General features: G+C 40.3%; 1 protein-coding gene across 1 annotated transcript; it reads right to left on the bottom strand.

Moving 5' to 3' along the window:
- Positions 1-579: 579 nt before the first annotated feature.
- On the bottom strand, positions 580-16,790 carry lrrc8aa (leucine rich repeat containing 8 VRAC subunit Aa). The gene is made up of 3 exons (XM_037752638.1): positions 16,584-16,790; positions 7,450-9,571; positions 580-5,336 (listed from the first exon to the last, which is right to left on the bottom strand). Exons 2-3 carry the CDS (start codon positions 9,559-9,561, stop codon positions 5,061-5,063), a joined length of 2,388 nt encoding a protein of 795 aa, XP_037608566.1. The 5' UTR covers positions 9,562-9,571; positions 16,584-16,790; the 3' UTR covers positions 580-5,060.
- Positions 16,791-17,859: the final 1,069 nt, after the last annotated feature.

The following is a 17,859-nucleotide window of genomic DNA, read 5'->3' as shown; positions in this document are numbered from 1 at the left end:
GTTAGCAGAGAAAGGGTCTGTTAGCCTACTTCACATTAAGTTGCTTAAGTTGCTTAGTGTCCCCAGAGTCAGAACTAAACATGCAGAAGAAGCAGCGTTCAGTTTTTATGCACCAAATATTTGGAACAAGCTCCCAGAAACCTGCAGGAACCGCTCCAACTCTGAGTTCTTTTAAATCAAAGCTTAAAACTTTCCTGTTTTGCTGCTTGCCTTTTATTAAACCAGATAATGATCTTACATACTGCACTAGAGCTTTTACTTGTGTGTTATACTCTATTTTAGCCTCGATCCTAGCTTTTATTTTTTAGCTTGTTTTTATTTTCTAATCCTTAATGTTTTTATAACTGTTTTAATTATGTCTTAATGTTCTTTTGCACTTTGTCTCAATGTTCTTGAATGTTTATGTAAAGCACTTTGAGTTGCCCTGTTGCTGAAATGTGCTATACAAATAAAGCTGCCATGCCTTGCCTAAGTATTTAAAATATGTTTCTCAGCAACCAGTTCAACAGTGCTCAGGACTTTCCCCTGAAAGAACAACCATCCGCCAGATGAGGAATTAAACACTCTTTGAAAACAGGATTTAGTGTTAAGTGTTTATTTCATTATCATGTGTCAGAATCGTACAAAAAGTAGGGTCTGAACATTAAGAAATAAAATGTTCAGCTGTCCATTGTTACAGACGTCCCGCTTAAAAAGCCAGTTTTCAGTCCACTTGGCGACAATTAATTAATAAAGGCCTTGTCACGTGTGATACAGACGGTGCTGATTAAAACGAGTCTGTCAATCCAGCTCTTACAGTTCAACAATGACTGCTGCTAGGGGGGTTGTGTGGGTGGCTTTCAGTATGGCTATAACGCCCGCAAGTTCAGCATCGACAAACTCATGCTGCAGGATGTAAATGGATATGAACCTCAAAACAATATGAACCGTTTTCATGTATCCCTGATCTACAGGCACCAGAATACAGAGATGAATTAGTCGTACACAGTAAATACAATCATGTATTTAAAGAAACATTTCATACATAGGTAGAGATTAGATGTCAATGCAATCATGGCAGGTTTTTTTTCCCTTCTTTTAAATAATGCTGTTTCTGGATTCAAGTGAAAAAAATGTACACACTTTAGAAATATTACAGATATTAACAGTGTGTGGCTGAGCTCGCCTTCATATGTTAGATTGTCATGAGTTCTTGTCATTTGGTCGTCATAGGGTTGAATTGTGAAATCCTTGTTTTTGGGGAAAGGAGCCGTTTCCGTAGAAACCGGCATCTCTCCGTCGGCTGCTCTGTGGATCCAAATGAGTTACTCCTATGTAAGAACAAACTGATCAATCACGCTGTTTCACACAAAATACACTACTTAAGGCATACATAACAAAAACAGATCATTTTTGATACAACACAAAAGTTCAAAACAAAACTTTTTTTTTGGTGCATTTGCACAGAATGAGAAATAAAGCTTGTATAATTCAGATTTTTTAATAAGGTGTTTAGATGAGAATGGGGCCACTTCTGACGGGGATACTAATTAAAGTGCTGGCATAAGAGTTTTCAAGTGACCAAGGGGCAGTTTATTAGTCACTAAAACGTCCTCTTTTTGACTGACCGCAGCCCAGACCTTCACCCGATTCACTGACGCTGACGTGCATGAAAAGGGAAACCGGCTGCAGGTTTTAATGTGCTCATCTTGTGACTCAGAGGGAAGTGACAATGGTCAGAGCTCTGGAGGTCAGTGGATAGAAATCCTGATGTTAGCAGGACAAAGTGAGAGTCAGAGACATTTGGCTGACTACAGATGTGTCTTGATGCTGACGTAGACTAACCACGATAGAGCTGGAATGGAGAAAGGACAGAATATATCAATATGTGTACAGTCATTTTAGCAAATCTAAGGTGTGAATAACTTCCCAGTGATGACCTGAGAAAGATTTCTATGGCACTCTTAAACTTCAAGAGTAAAATATACTATAACTGCTGTACCAAGGACAAATTTAGGGTCAGAAAAAGCATACTAATCTGTGACTATCCAACCTCTAATGACCACCAAGTTAAGGCCAAAAGACACTTGATACAATAACTGACGGGCATTGTTTGGACGTCCTAATTTGACACTCTGGTGCACTGCAGGAGGGAGATTTTTAGTGTCAGCAGCACTTGCATCTGCACTGCACCACTACAAATGAGCCATGTTACCATATCAGATGTACTTTAGAATAACGTACAAATCATCCTACAACATGTCCCTATATCTGTGGCCAGCTACTGCACTACAAGATATAGATATTTTGCAGTTTAATGTGCTAGTAAGGACAATTAGTTATCCATTTGCATTCCTTGTTTGGCATCCAACAGGTCACTTATCTGCAGAGCGTAGTGACAAAAGTGAAACCAGAGCAGACGTATCAAGGTGGACATGCCACTTTAAAACAACGTTTGCGTTTTAAAACGTTTATGCATGCTCGAAAAGCTGAGATTTCCTTTGAATTACTGTGTTTCTCTGGTATCATCTGCTCCTTTTTCACTTTGTCTGTGACCTTTGCTTACAACTGTAAAACTGATTTCAGAGCAGGAGCAATTTACTAATGACCCCGAGAAGGGCATCAGTGAAACACAATTCACTGTGAACAAAGGTGCAATTGTATTGTTACAGTGAAACTTCCCTTTAAAAAAAAAAAAAAAGCTAAAATCAAGAAGAAACAGCTGGTAACGATAAGACCACATACCATATGACTGATATGTATGAAACAAAGAACATTTCAGCTATACATTTTACAACACACAAAATGAAAGTTTGTTTGTTTCATTAACAGGGCTTGTAAAAGATAAGGCCGTATTAGCAACGAGATGCCTGGCTGGAGTGAACAAAGCAGGGTTACTCCAAATGATGCTAATAAATCCAGGGTCTTAACAAGAAAAGTGTTTCAAGCAGACAAAAGCATGTTGCACTAATTTGGACCGTGAACGTGGAAATCACATATTCGGCATACACTCTCTCGGCGAATAAATGTTTCCCTTGTTTAGGTCGGTCAAAACCAGTTTCCTCCTCTCTGTAGTTTCCTGTTTGTCCTCATTTCGCTCTTGAACAGATAAACAAAACAAATGTCCAGTTTACGCCCGGAGTAAACGGAGTGTGATGAATTGTAGAGCTGGCATGCAAACAGCAGGGCACTTCTTGAATCTCCAACACTTTGCTTTTAGAAACGAGCAGTACCCCGCAGCTAGTTAAAACTCTCCCTGACTGTCTGAAGCAGTTCAACCACTTGGAGGTAATAATCATCTAGTGTCTAATAATTCAAAATCATACTTAGTATAAAAAAAGTACCGTGATTCTTGCTTGTTTTATTGGTCTACATATATTATGGTTGTATGATTAGCATTGTGCAAGCTTGTCATATGTTTAGTAAGGACAAAGTAATCAACTCTGACAGGGAGATTTATGAATGTTTGTGACCCTGTAACGTTAAAAGGTTGTATTGATAACATTTTCATGTAGACAAATAAAAACATAAATGAAAAAAAACATCTATGACAGAGTTGTAATACCACAAAATTTGCTTCAAACCCCGGCGCTCTTCCTGGAGGCTTGGAAAAAAATGGGTAAATGGCTGAGATTGACGGTTAAGTGCCTGGCAATGACTTGTTGTGAAGTAAATTCAATGGAACGGGCGAGGGAGAATGCGACATCTAGTGGCTGAATCTTATCAATGTTATCAATAGCACCTTTAAGACAGGGACAGCAAACTACCTGTCAGCAGCGCCACACCTTGTGTAATAACAATCTAGCCAGTGAAGCAATATATATCAGCCTTCAATTGAACAAAGGTCAATTAAGATCTTTTACTACACGTATTATGTTCCATAAAGTCTTCAACAAAACAACAAATCAATGGCTGTGTACGAATGGCATGTTACGAATAAATAAATGTTGCACCAATCGCTATACAGCCTGTTTCACAGGCCCACATGATACTGAAAGTACCAATTTATGTATCTTGAAGTCAAAATAAAGTCTTGATTTTGTGTCAACAGGCCAAATCCACCTGAAACAAAGCCCATCTCACGTACTGTAATAAGACACACCAGTAATGTGTGTGAGGTTTAGTCATGCAAAGTAAAATAAAGCCTGTTTCACATGCCTAAATGTGAAATGATGTTTAGAAAAAGTGAAATAAAAGAGTCCAAGAAGAATGGTTGCATTTCTCCACCACAGCTCCCATTCAGCTAAGAAACCGCCTGCCACACAGGAGGCGGCGTTATAAATTAACAACTGCAGGGTATTTAGACATTGTACTGTAGAGTCATTTGCTTTCCTTGAAGTCGTTTCATCAGTCCTCTGACTGTGTTAAGGCCTAAAGCTGTGAGATCAGCTGTGGGACGGTCTGTCGATCTTCATCGCAGAGTCATTTTGTTCACATAAAAAAAGATACCTCCGAGCACGTTGAGCGTACACAGAGAGGCTTGAAGGAAACAACAGGACCAAACCTTCAGGCCTCAACAAATTGGCTGTCAGTCGTACTGTAATTCATTTACTAACATCTGCCAGTAGTCTGAGCAACACTGCGCCGCAACGGCAAATGTAAAAAAATTTCAAAACTTTGAGTCTCAAGGCCAGAGGAAGGTCAGGCAAACACTGCTTTCTTCAATTTGTGCATGTATCCAATGATCAGCAAAAAAGTGATAGTGAGCACATTTAGCTCTCCGGCTAGGCTGAATCGTGCAACGTTTTTTTTTGTCTCTCTCAAATAAACAGGTTGGTTTCAGCAAGGTCCTACAGTGACATGCATATTCAACATCACCTACTTGCACCTTTATATTCAGGACGATATTACAGAAAAGCCACATTACTGAACCAGGAGATTTTTTCCTTGGCGACCATGTATTTCCAAAAAGACATCCTTGTAGGTCTTGAAATTTGACATCCCTTCCTTTTATAGGTCCTGCAAGGGAAGCCCCAAGCACCAACCAAACACCAAGCCGTCGCTTTTCTGAGCCCGCATGGCTGCAAACGTCTCAAGGTTTGCCTGCCTCTTTACTAACAAAATCACTGCTCGATTATTTCTTAAATCTGCTCCTTATCGGCCCTCCAAAGCTGCTCTTTGACTTCTGGTGGCAGCGTGTTGAACAGGTCCTCCTCCACCACCAGACTGCTCCTCTTCAACAGCCGACACTCGCCGAGCTCCACGGGGAGACACTCGAGACGGTTCCCTCTCAGCTCAAGCTGGGTCAACCCGGTGAGTTCCCCGAAGCGCGACGGCAGCGTCTGCAGGCAGTTGTTTCCCAGATTCAGAGTACGCAGCTTCTTGCACTTGAACAGCTCTGGGGGCAAAGTCTCGATCTGAAGTGGAGAGAATAAGAGACAGAATAATGAGGAGGTGTAAGTTAGAAGGGAACAGAAAGGCTGAGTTGGTCAATTTTAAATTTGTAATCCATATGTATTAGCAGATGAGACAGGGAGCATGAGATGTTAGCATTAAGGAAACGAGGACTAGTGACTAGAGAATGGTTCAGTTCTAGATCCTGTTTATTTCAGATGTTTCCCCATTAAAAAAAACATGACACAACTCAGACCTCATCACAGGAAACAAATCAGATTAAAGGGGAACTCAAGCTTTGCTGTCAGACGTTGGGTAAAAAGTCTCATTAGAAATTTAGGATAATGGTAAAAGAAAAAACACGGCTTCAAAAGGTGTCAACGAATAATTTAAAACCAACAACCAGTCTCTCGTGGCCTTTGATGTCCAAAATAAATCACATCCTATTAAACCACCTACACAACTCATTTGAACTGATAATGTCGGATTTAGGCAAGAGAGGCCTTAAAAACACAAGAGACACCAGAGGGGTCCCGTTTAATGGAGCTATTTTTGGCTGCACACAAACCTGCTGGAACCTATTTTCAGAGTGCAACCGCACAAGCAAACACAGTAAAACGGCAGTAATAGTGGCGTTTACTGAAAACACATGATGCTGAGGAGAATTTCTACAGAATGAAATTCCTACATCGCTAATCAAATAAACAGCATTGTGTTAACCCCCTGAGACCCGCAAGATCATGGGCGATCCCTACCGACTTCACTTTCTTTCAGAGGCTAAAGTAGGTTCAGTTTTAGAGCTGTAGTGAATGTACATATATACGAAACTAGAAAACCTAAGGAATCCAATGGTGACAACAACCATTCATGTCAAGTCTTCACCTCACAGTATAAAATGACCTGTGGTGACCACTAGGATAATCACAGCCTCATGAAACTTTACAGCTACAAACGAGAGACCTGGGGCATTCAGAGGACAGGTGGATTGACAATAAGAGGGTTTCTGAGCAGTTTAAACAACAGAAGCGCTTGCCATCCAATCGCCGAAAAATGCAATTCTTGCAGAAATCTCCAAATGTCAAAAGTTTGTTCTATGGTGTTCCTCAAGGTCTTGGTGTCTTAATCTGGTGTTTTTTGGAGGGACTATTGATCATTTTTCTCAACTCTCGAGTGGTAAAAGAAATGGTTAAATTTAGCAGCAAATTTGTGTAACAAATGGCATTGACCAAAAAATTGCTGCAACAACTTCTGAGACATACTAGAGCATGGGAATGACCATCATATACTTCTATCATAATGTTCTAATTCCTTATACACTCTCACAATTTATTTAAATGAATAAATTGATTAATGTTTATTACAGATTTATGACTAGAACAACTTGATACACAGTACTGAGCTGCATCTCAAATTAATCTTCAGGTTCCCATCTTTCAGATGATGTACACCACTTCTATGTGACATATTTCGACCTGCTATTTCCCCCTAAAGACCCCCTGAACCTCCCTTAAAATGACTAAAAACAGTCTATGTGGGTCCCAGTCAGAGAGATAAACAACATCCTAAATATTATTTAAAGAGTAATAGTTTACTTCTCGGGAAGTCTATAGGAGACAGGAACATTATCATCTAAACTATTTTAACAGAGAGAAACTGGTTTCCATCGTGCTCAAAGAATCATCAGGTGGTCCCAGAGAATCAAATGTGTATTTCTTTTTGGTTCCTATTCACTAACCTGAAAGAATAAAAGAAAATGGACTTGGCAGTAAAAAAAAACCAACCTGTGCTTCATTCCAGACAGAAGGATTTTGACTCATAGATATAGATATATCTACAGTATGCTTTTGAGAGCTGTATGCAGAACAGGACTGTGTTTACAACAACATGCCAAATGAGTCACGTCTTGTTTTATTCATGTACTGCAATGCAGATAAAGAGACCATGATTATATCAGGAAACATAAACCGTTTCAACGGCATTGCTAGGCAACAGCTTGGGTCCATGTTTACTTCCTGTCAGGTTACGTCATTCACATACACTGCAACAGGAAATAAACTGGGACACATTTAACATGTTTACGTTTATCTTCCACTAAAATGATAACAAGCACTAGACAAATTAAAGGGAGCCTCTCACCCTGTTTGCCGTCACAGCGAAGTACTGCAGGTTCTGGAGGAAGCCTACGTCAGCGTGGATGCTGGTCAGATTGTTGTGACTCAGGTCTAAGAAGCGCAGCTTGCGACAGAAGAAAAGCTGGCCGGGGATTTTTTCGATCTTGTTCCTGTTCAGATACAGCCTCTCCATGTTGGTGAGCGTCCCGATCTGAATGGGGATGTAGGCGATCTGGTTGTACCACAGCTTCAGGCACACGAGTCGGTGCAGGTGCTGGAAGCTGATGATCTCCTCTATCGTCTTCAGGTTGTTGTCCTTCAAGTCGATCTCCTGCAGGTTGTGCAAACTGAAGATGGAGTGTGGAATGCGTTCGAGGTCGCAGCGGAGGAGCTCAAGCTCCGTCAGGTTGACCATTTTCTTCAGGCTGTTGAGCACCATCAGCTTGGTGCCCTCGTTGTTGATGGAGAGCTTCTGGAGGTGCACGCCCACGTCTGTCACCACCTGCGGCAGCTTGGTCAGGTTGCTTTTCAGACGTAGGTATTTGAGCCTTTTGAGCTCCCGGAGCCCGTCGATGACGATGTAGCGATTGTTCTCGGCACTCAGGTTCCCGGTTAGGTGCAGCTCGCTGAGGTTCTTCAGGCTGTAGATCCACAGTGGGATCTCCTTGATGTCTGTGAACTTGATGTGAAGAGACTTCAGGTTCTCTCTCAGGAAAGCGAGAGCGGGAGCCTCAATTTTAGCTGGTGTGTGATAGAGCCACATCTCCCTCAGGTTGGAGAGCTGGGCGATGATCGGCGGGATGGTCACATCGGGGATAAGCTCCAGCTTGAGCACTTCCAGCTCAACCAGATCGAACACGGTGTCTGGGATCCCGCTGAGCATGAACAGATGCAGCTCCATCTTCTCTTTCTCCTTGGTGATGCGCTGCCTCAGCTTCTCCAACGTCCACTCGTTGTTCAGGTTCAGCTGCCTCAGCTTGTTCTCGCTCACCTCGGACAGAAATACGGCAAAGCGCTTGGAGTAGAGAGGGTCGTACTGATCTATCATGTGTAGCATGAAGGCGAAGTCGTTCTTCAAGTCAGGGATGTCGCTGTAGCTGCTCTCCTCGCGGATTGATTCGAAGGAGTATCGCTTGAGCGAGCGGGTGAGCATCCAACAAAGAGTGTACATGCAGATGAGACCATAAACCCCCACCAAGCTGATGTAGAAACAGGCCAAAATCTTGAAAAGAGTTGCTAACGGGTGAGCACAATAGAAGGTGCTGTACCCTGTTAGTTTCTGAATGTTCACTGTGCACACTACACTGAACCTGATGTAGCGTACGTAGTAGGCCGTGTAGCTAATTATCAGTATAAACTTGATTACTTTGATGATGGTCTGACGTATGTAAAGACGGTACACTATATCACCCTCCTCTACATGGATCCTGAACTTTTTTACCTTCTCAAAAAGAGCCTTGGCCTGCTCCCCTTCCTTTTTATCCAAAACCCCCGTTTCAGAGCGATCTACAATGCCTTGTTCAATTCTGGACTTTGTTCGTTGGAGCATGGGCACGCTGGCCTCAACATCCTCGCTCACACACGACGCCTTCTTATCCATCGAGCCGTTCATCTTCCCCAGAGGCTTGGGGTCGCTCTCCTCCACCACGGTCTCAGACAAAGCCCTTGTTGTCCACGGGGAGTCAAAGCACTTGAGGAGGATGGAGACAAAGTGCTCCAGTTTGGAACTTGTGCGGGGGAACTTGAACCAGAAGTTGCTGCAGGCCAGGAAGATGAGGGTGTGGAGTAGCACCAGATAGGGGAAATATTTGGCAAACCAGTGCAGTTTGTTTTCGTAGCAGACAGCATCGACGTAGTTGTACTGATGGCGGTCGAGGTCATACTGAATGCCTTTGGGTTCCGGTGCATAGGCGGCGCTCACGTTTGGGACGGGCATGGTCTCGCAGGACTTGTTGACCACCCACTTGCAAGGCAGGCAGATCATCTTGTCTTGCGTGACCTGCAGCGTGCCACCGAACACCGCGATCATCAGCATGACGACGGAGATGTAGTCGGTGAAAACGTCCCACCATGGCTTCAGGATACGGTACGCTGGCTGGGTGTCAGCGAAGTACCGGAGCTCTGTGATGGGAATCATGATGGTTTATCTAAAGAGACAGAGAAAACAAGAAAATAGTTGATTAGTTAGAGTCGGCTGTATTTTTAAAACCTTAATGTGACGGGATAAATCTTAGCATATCAAAACGTTATTCAACAGATGGAGAACCTTCTATATGGCTCTTCAAATGTCAATATTTTCAGGTTTTTTAGCCTTCTGTGAAAGTAAACTGAATATCTTTGTGTTTTGGACTATTGGTCACACAAAACAAGCAATTTAAAGATTTACGCAGGTATTTTAATAATTTTCAATTCATATTTTTTTCTATAAAATGTCCGATTATAGTGAAAAATGTCTATCAAAATTCCCCAAAGCCCAAGGTAGGCTTCAAGATAGGACATCTTCAAATTACTTGCTTTTACCAATACCTGAAGATATTTAATTTACAGTTGTATAAAAGAGAAAAACAGCAAATAATCAAATTGCCATCCCGAGATATCACGAGAATGGGACATGCATGAGGTCATAGTGACCTTGCCTTTTGACCTTTGACCTCCAAAATTGTCAAATTTCAATAAATTCGCTCAAGGTGTTCCCTAGATATCACAAGAATGAGACTGACGTGAGGTGAGAGTGACCTTTGACCACCAAAATCTAAGAGTCCAGGTGGATGTTTGTGCCAAATTTGAGGACATTCCCTCCAGGCGCTCTTGAGATATCGCGTTCACAAGAACATACAGAATCACACAGATTCCAAGCTCTGGTTCAGGCAAATCAATAAATCCTACATCCAATTAGGGATTGAACTCCTATTCAGTTATTATCATCATCACACATGCAGCCCAGTCAGCATGTTTAAGGCCAGAAGTGTTGAGGTTACCAGACTGGTAGCACACAAAGGGCAGCACGTCATTCCATTTACCGTAGACTCTACTGTGCATCAGGGATATCCTGATCACCCTGCATGTACCGACAGCACACTGCAGTTCAGAGACTGCAGAGCCAGCTGGCAGTAAAAGGACCACAGATCCTGACACGTGTTTACACAAGTCCCTGTATTTCTTCATCTATCTCCTGATGTGCAACGATGTCTCTGCACAAACATGTTCACAGCACGATGAAGTTAGGATAAGAGTTATAAATGCAATCTTTAGAAGTTAGGTGTCTAATCACACTTAAAAATCTCAACAGACACAAACATGAATGACTATTTCAAAGAATAAATTATCACAACAAATTGAACTTTGACTGGAAAACTCTCCGCAAAATGGAAGCGATACCAAGTGAGACCTGTCTGCCGACCACGTAACAAAGAAAACCCCCAAAACCAAAAGACTCTCCTGGGTGTCCATTTATGCTTGAGTACTGTCAAACCACAACTAGGCTACTTCCATCCTCACACATAAAATGTGTGTGTAATGCAAGAAATACAGCAATCCAAGCAGTTTTTTTTTCCTTCTTCAAGTTGTTTCAAAGTTAAAATGTTAACGCTGAGAATATCCAAATATCATGATCGTATCACTTCTGCTTCCTATTTTAATACAAAGACTTACACACTAACTACAAAAACTCTCTGAAACTGTATCTCCCTGTCCGCTCAACTCAGCCCTTTACTTACAGGAAAAAGGATGAAAGAGATAGCTGGACACAAAAAAAAGCCTTGTTTTATCCAGTTCAAACCAGAAATGCAGTCCAGTCGCTGTGGGCCTCCTCTGTTAGGTTGCTGCTTTACTTCAACTCAGAAATTACAGCACACACACGAGCTGCCAAAACACCTCTAATTGTGATCATTCGCATGGTATTAAAAACAACAACAACAACAAGCAATCTGGCAACAGATTAATTAACAGAAATCATGGTTTTACAACACACACAAATCTGCAGACTTTTACTGCTTCCTGTTGCCAAATACAGATAGCAGAGAAACTTGAAGCAGTAGGCGTGTTTCCCTAATTCAAACTATAGGTAATGGCCTGTCACGTGACGCCACTGATAAGGTCAAGTAAACTATAACAACAATAGATTCACCCAGTTCCAGCAAACACAGTGTGACAGTCACTGAGATCTTTAGTTTAACATCCAAGATTTGTTTCATAATATTGGAGATAATAAAGTCTGTAAGCAGCTTATTATTGTCTATGCAGCACACCAAACCACTCTTCCAGAGAGACTTCTCCTTTGTGGGACTAAAGCTATCTGATCACTCCCACCACCACCAGAGGAATGTGATGTCCTAATCCGAAAATTAAAACTGGATTAAAAAAGAAAAAGATCTAGACTGGATTATATAGCGACTCTGCTCTTGGCTTCCTGTTTGTAGCCTTACCCCCGGTACATTTCTCCGGAGTTTGTTCCCTGAACAGAGCCTCTTTTGTGCAGGCATGTCTTTGTCGACGAGGCTCTGACATATGGGCTGACAGAGGTGCAGGTGAACCTGGCTGCGGTGAGAGCCAATATATTACAGAGCCAACTATTATTTCCCTCAAGGACACTAGTGTGTCTCAACTCAAGCTACAGTCAAACAGAAAATAGACAGAGACTGAGATTTCTCTTTGCAGTTTATACTGTATCTCTGTCTGAAAATAAAATAAAGTAAACCTGAGTCTAGAGCTGCAACGATTAATCGATTAGTTGTCAACTGTTAAATTAATCGCCAACAATTTTCATAGTCGATTACTCAGTTTGAGTCATTTTTAAAGAAAAAAAATTCCAAATTATCTGATTCCAGTTTCTTAAATGTGAATATTTTCTGGTTTCTTTACTCCTCCATGACAGTAAACTGAATATCTTTGAGTTGTAGACAAAACGAGACATTTGAGGACGTCATCTTGGGCTTTGGGAAACACTGATCGACATTGTTCACCATTTTCTGACATTTTATAGACCAAAAAATCGATTAATTGTTAGTTAAAGGGACTGTATGTAAGTTTTTACACATATAAACGTTTTTTAATTGTTTTTTATTGCCAATGTGTGAACAGGTTGTAACGTAATCTAAAAAATGAGACCTCCCGCAACTTTCTGGATTTCCTCTATCAGACTGCTTTTAATGTGAAGAATGCAGGCCATTTGTTTCCGGGAAAATCCAACGAATGTGACGTCATGTGCGCTCTTGAGTGCCTTTACTCTCTTCAGCTCCGCTACAGGGCTACAGTGTGCAGCCATAGCTAACGTTCGGTTAGAAGTCCACTAACGTCCTGTGTCTGTTGCCTCACTGTTTTGACCGATGCTCACTCACATCTACGTAGTGTGAGCACTAGCACGAACATGAGCAAGAGGATGCTGACTGTAGTTGACTTAATGGCCACAGGTGTCACTGTTAACAAGCAATTTCTGATTCTTACATAAAGCCCCTTTAAAGCACTACCTGAGACCAACATTAACAAACTGAATTTAAAATGTATTTTACTCTAGCGCCATCACTACGTCACACATTTAATTTGTCCAATACTATGGTTTATGACCAAATATCTCCCATCAACCTCAGTTGGACTTTGTGTTTAGCGCTAATTAGAAATGCTAGCACACCCTCAACTAAGATGTTGTACATGGTAAACATCAGCCATCAGTTTAGGAATTCATTCTGTAACAGGAAGATAGGATTTTCCTTATCTTTGAACCATAGGTTAAGATAGGACAAGCACTTAGAGTAGTTTTCTGTAATGAGGCACCAGGACCCCTGCAAGATAAGTGGTTTAGAAAATATATGGAGGGATGTATGTATGTATGTATGGATGGATGGATGGAAGCCAGCATTCGCTAACTGTTGGCAAGAACTTTTATTACTTTCCATTAGATGATATGCGCTTTTTGTGTTTATTATATCTCTGTATCTAGAATACACACAAAGGACATTCAAAGTCCCAGCAACAGAGAGCCTCACACATTTACTGAGGACTTCTTCTAAAAAATAAAAAATAAAATACAAATCGAACATGCTAGACTTTCTGTCGGGACGTTGTGAGGCATCCCAGACGCGGCGTCGGTTATCGTGTACAATGACACACTACACAAGATAAAACGATCGATTTTTGCAAACGACACTCATTTATCATTTCCGATCCGAGTCAACACCCTACGACGGCCACGTCGGGCTATAATTGGGCTGATATCGTGAAGTCAGAACCGATCGATACAGATTCTGTGAATCAAATTGGAGGATTCCTAATAGGGCTGACCCGAATGCTTCGAAGCTTCGACCGTTGCCATGGTAATCGACCTTCAAATCAGTATTTGAATGCTTTGTTCTTTTGTATATAGAAGTATGTAACAAAAATGTACAAATCCCAAAATAGCCCATGAATAATCCCACAACATTATTCATATTCAACATTAATTATTATTAGTTATTCTCAGACCAATATCACAGTTTGTTGTGTGTAGAGGTGCGTACCTTCAAATATTTCTCACCGAAGCTTCGAAGCCCAAAAAATGGTATTCAGGACAGCCCTAATACTAACAAGACAGTCTCACATGATTTTGAAAATCTGACATGAACTAAAAACTGCTGACTATAAGATTGTCGTCTCTTCTGCATAAATAACCTTTCCACACTTTGCTGAGTTTAGCTAAAGCTCATTCTGACTGGGTGTATTTTTTGACGTGTGGGCGTTATTAAAACGCATACTAACGTATAATTAAAAATAAATTCAGGATCACATTCTTGGCAATTACAGACCCACATATCCTCTGAAATATTTCCTGTTCCTCGACAACAACAAAAGCTGTGATAATCTAGATCTCTGATTTCAACCCATCTGCCCAACCCAGGCAGTAATAGAGTAGTGACACTAACAGTGGCAGCAGGCAGGCCACTGTTTTGGTCTTGACCAGGTCTAACTGGTTCTGCCTCAGAAAAAAGCTGCTTTCCTTTTCATGCCAGCACTGGTGACGTCATATTCACACACACAGACATGCTCACAATACACATCTAAGATAAGGGCCATTCAAAACCCCTAAGCAAAAGCATATTTTAATGCTATAATCTAGCTAATGTGACAAGTTATTTAGCCAATATTTATTTACCAGAAAGGACTACAATAATGCTATAAAAGATCTTACAGGGACATAATACAAATATCACACCAACCATATAAATGCTTACATACATTGTAGGAGCCAAAGTGTGTATTTAGCCTGTCGTTTATTATTATTATTATTATTATTATTATTTGTTAAGGCTGCACACGTTCTTTTGGTTAACATCACCTATTTTCACCTGTTAACTTGGACCACGGGAGTGAGACAGGTTTGAATATTTTATGTTGACCGTCACGTCACTTTACGTTTAGTTATTCCACTTAGCCTTATTGTTTGTAATTCCTTTCAATTTGTTAATTGATAGTAGTCGCTACTTACATACAAAGACACTATATCTTATTAGAGCTATTAGAACGATTAATTGATTAGTTGTAAACTATTAAATTAATTGCCAACTATTTTGGCACTCGATTAATCAGGTTTAGTAATTGAATTGAATATTTTCTGGTTTCTTTACTCCTCTATGACAGTAAACTGAATATCTTTGAGTTGTGGACTACCGAGACATTTGAGCAATTCATCTTGGGCTTTGGGAAACACTGATCGACATTTTTCCCCATTTTATAGATCAAACAACTAATCGATTAATTGAGAAAATAAAAGACAGATTAATCAACAATGAAAATGATTTTTAGTTGTACCCCTAGTATCGTGAGGCAACATGTGATTTACACCCCTACTGGTTTCAAATGTGATTATTTGCTGTTTTTCTCTTTTATATAACTGTAAATCAAATTCAGGTGTTGGTAAAAACAAGTCATTTAAATATGTCCTGTCTAAGCCCACTTTGGGAAATTTGGATGGACATTTTTCACTATGATATGACATTTTATAGAAAAAAAATGATTAAAATATCTGCAAACATCTTTAAACTGCTTGTTTACACTGATCGCCATTTTTCACCATTTTATGACATTTTATAGACCAAACAACTAACCGATTAATTGAGAAAATAATCAACAGATTAATCGACAATGAAAATAATCTTTAGTTGCACCCCTAGTATCGTGATGCAACATGTGATTTACACCCCTACTGGTTTCTGGTTTCAAATGTGATTATTTGCTGTTTTTCTCTTTTATATAACTGTAAATCAAATTCAGGTGTTGGTAAAAACAAGTCATTTAAATATGTCCTGTCCAAGCCCATTATGACATTTTATAGACCAAACAACTAATCGATTAATCGAGAAAATAATCAACAGATTAATCGACAATGAAAATAATTGTTTGTTGCAGCCCTATATCTTATAGTATTTTCCCAAGCAAAAACTTCAAATGTGATTATTTGCTGTTTTTCTCCTTTTATAACTGTAAATTAAGTTCAGGTGTTAGTAAGGTCTTGGATGGACATTTTTCACTACTGTATATTATGACATTTTATAGAAAAACAATAATTATAATTACTAAAATACCTGCAAACATCTTGTAATTGCTTGTTTAGTGTGAAGGCCATTTTTCACCATTTTATATACTAAACAACTAATCGATTAATCGAAAAAAATAATCAACAGATTAATCGACAATTAAAATAATTATGTTGATGCAGCCCCTATATCTTATAGTATCTGCAATATGTGTCATAATGAAGACTAATTAGCTCAACAAAACGCTGTAACTCACAATAGAAAGATAAAACAACATTATTGAGACATATATCACAATTTATATTAAAAAAAAGCATTGTATCCACTGTTTACTATCCCTGTTTGTGTCATATAATAATACCAGCATTAATAACGTTGGTGGCCTTCAACAGTGGACGAACCGTTACCATATGATGGAGGATGTTTCATTAGCTATTCATTAAGAGGGAGATATAATAACATGTTGTCCAGCTTTCATTAGCTGGTTCTTCTCCACCACAACAACACCGGTCAGCCCGGTAGTGTTGGGTGTCTCATACCGATGATGCCCGGTGGTGGTTAGCCTGCTGCGGCAGTGAAACCGCTCTGAAGCAGTCCGCTCCTGTCAGTTGCTGTCAGTTCAACAACGTTAGAGAATAAAGAGATAAAGACCAACCTGTTTTATTAAAGATGGTGTCTCTCGCCTCCCTCACACACGGGTGACACATTTCTCAACCGGTTCTCAGCAGGCTGTGGCTGGTCTGACACCGGGCCGGAGCTCCGTACAGCAGTGACGGAGGAGAAAACCACACGAAGGCATGAAGCCGAGTGGGCTCGTCCTCTTCGGCTCCACGAAGAAGACAACTGCTGCTGCTGCTGCACGGCGGAAGTACCAACACAGAGCCGCCGTCAAAATAAAAGCACGGCAGTAGTGTGACAGAAACAAATAATTTAAATGAATCAAAATTGGACTCTTGTTCTATAATTGCTTGATTATTATGGAAAAATATTATATTCAAATCCAATAGGTAATATTAGACTCATTATTGCAGAATGGCTCATTTGATATTGCTATATTATATTATTCTGTTTTTATCAGTAACAAATACATAATTTAATGTTATAGATCCTGAAGGTTGAGCCAATTTTAGGTACTTTGTATAAGATAAGATAAGATATTCCTTATATATATATATAATATACCTTTTTTTTTTTTTTTACTCTGATGTTAAATAGATTTTAATTTCATTGTACTTCATGCAATGATAACAAAGGAATTATATTCTATTCTTATAGCATATTATTCTGTCAAACAGATAAGATAAGATAAGATAATCCTTTATTAGTCCCGCAGTGGGGAAATTTGCAGTGCACAGCAGCAAAGGGGATAATGCAAAAAACAAGATGCATCAGCTAACACAGTAAAAAAGAGCTAACCAAAGTGTAACAAAATATGAACCATTTAATAGAAGGAAGTATAAAAATAGGAGCAGTATATACAGTATTGACAATAAACAGACTATTAACAAAATTGCACAAGTGGAAAATGATATTGCACAGTTAGAATGAATGAATGAATGAAATTCCACCTGAAGATATCAGGTTATTGTCAGTTTTTGGTGTGTAAGTGGTCTGCTGGGAGCAGGGCTGGTTGTGGTCTACTGGGAGCAGTGCTGGTTGTGGTCTACTGGGAGCAGTGCTGGTTGTGGAGTCTGACAGCTGCAGGACGGAAGGACCTGCGATAGCGCTCCTTCACACTCTTTGGGTGGAGCAGCCTGTTGCTGAAGGAGTTCTCCAGTGCTGAGATGGTGTCCTGCATAGGGTGTATACTGATTAGCAGTAGTACTACATTATATCATATAGTGAAGTGTGTGACGAAGCGCTATCGCAGGGCCTTCCTTCCTGCAGCTGTCAGACTCCACAACCAGCACTGCTCCCAGTAGACCACATAC

The sequence above is a fragment of the Sebastes umbrosus genome, chromosome 19 (assembly GCF_015220745.1).
Source record: "Sebastes umbrosus isolate fSebUmb1 chromosome 19, fSebUmb1.pri, whole genome shotgun sequence".
NCBI lineage: Eukaryota > Metazoa > Chordata > Actinopteri > Perciformes > Sebastidae > Sebastes > Sebastes umbrosus.
The sequence above is the reverse complement of the archived record's forward strand: the minus strand, read 5'-3'. Positions and strand labels throughout refer to the sequence as shown.

Excerpts from the sequence above, each read along its gene's own strand:
- lrrc8aa (XM_037752638.1), bottom strand. The coding sequence starts at position 9,561 with ATGATTCCCATCACAGAGCTCCGGTACTTCGCTGACACCCAGCCAGCG. Across the intron at positions 5,337-7,449 it reads TCGCTGTGACGGCAAACAGG|ATCGAGACTTTGCCCCCAGA; the intron begins GTGAGAGGCTCC and ends TCTCCACTTCAG.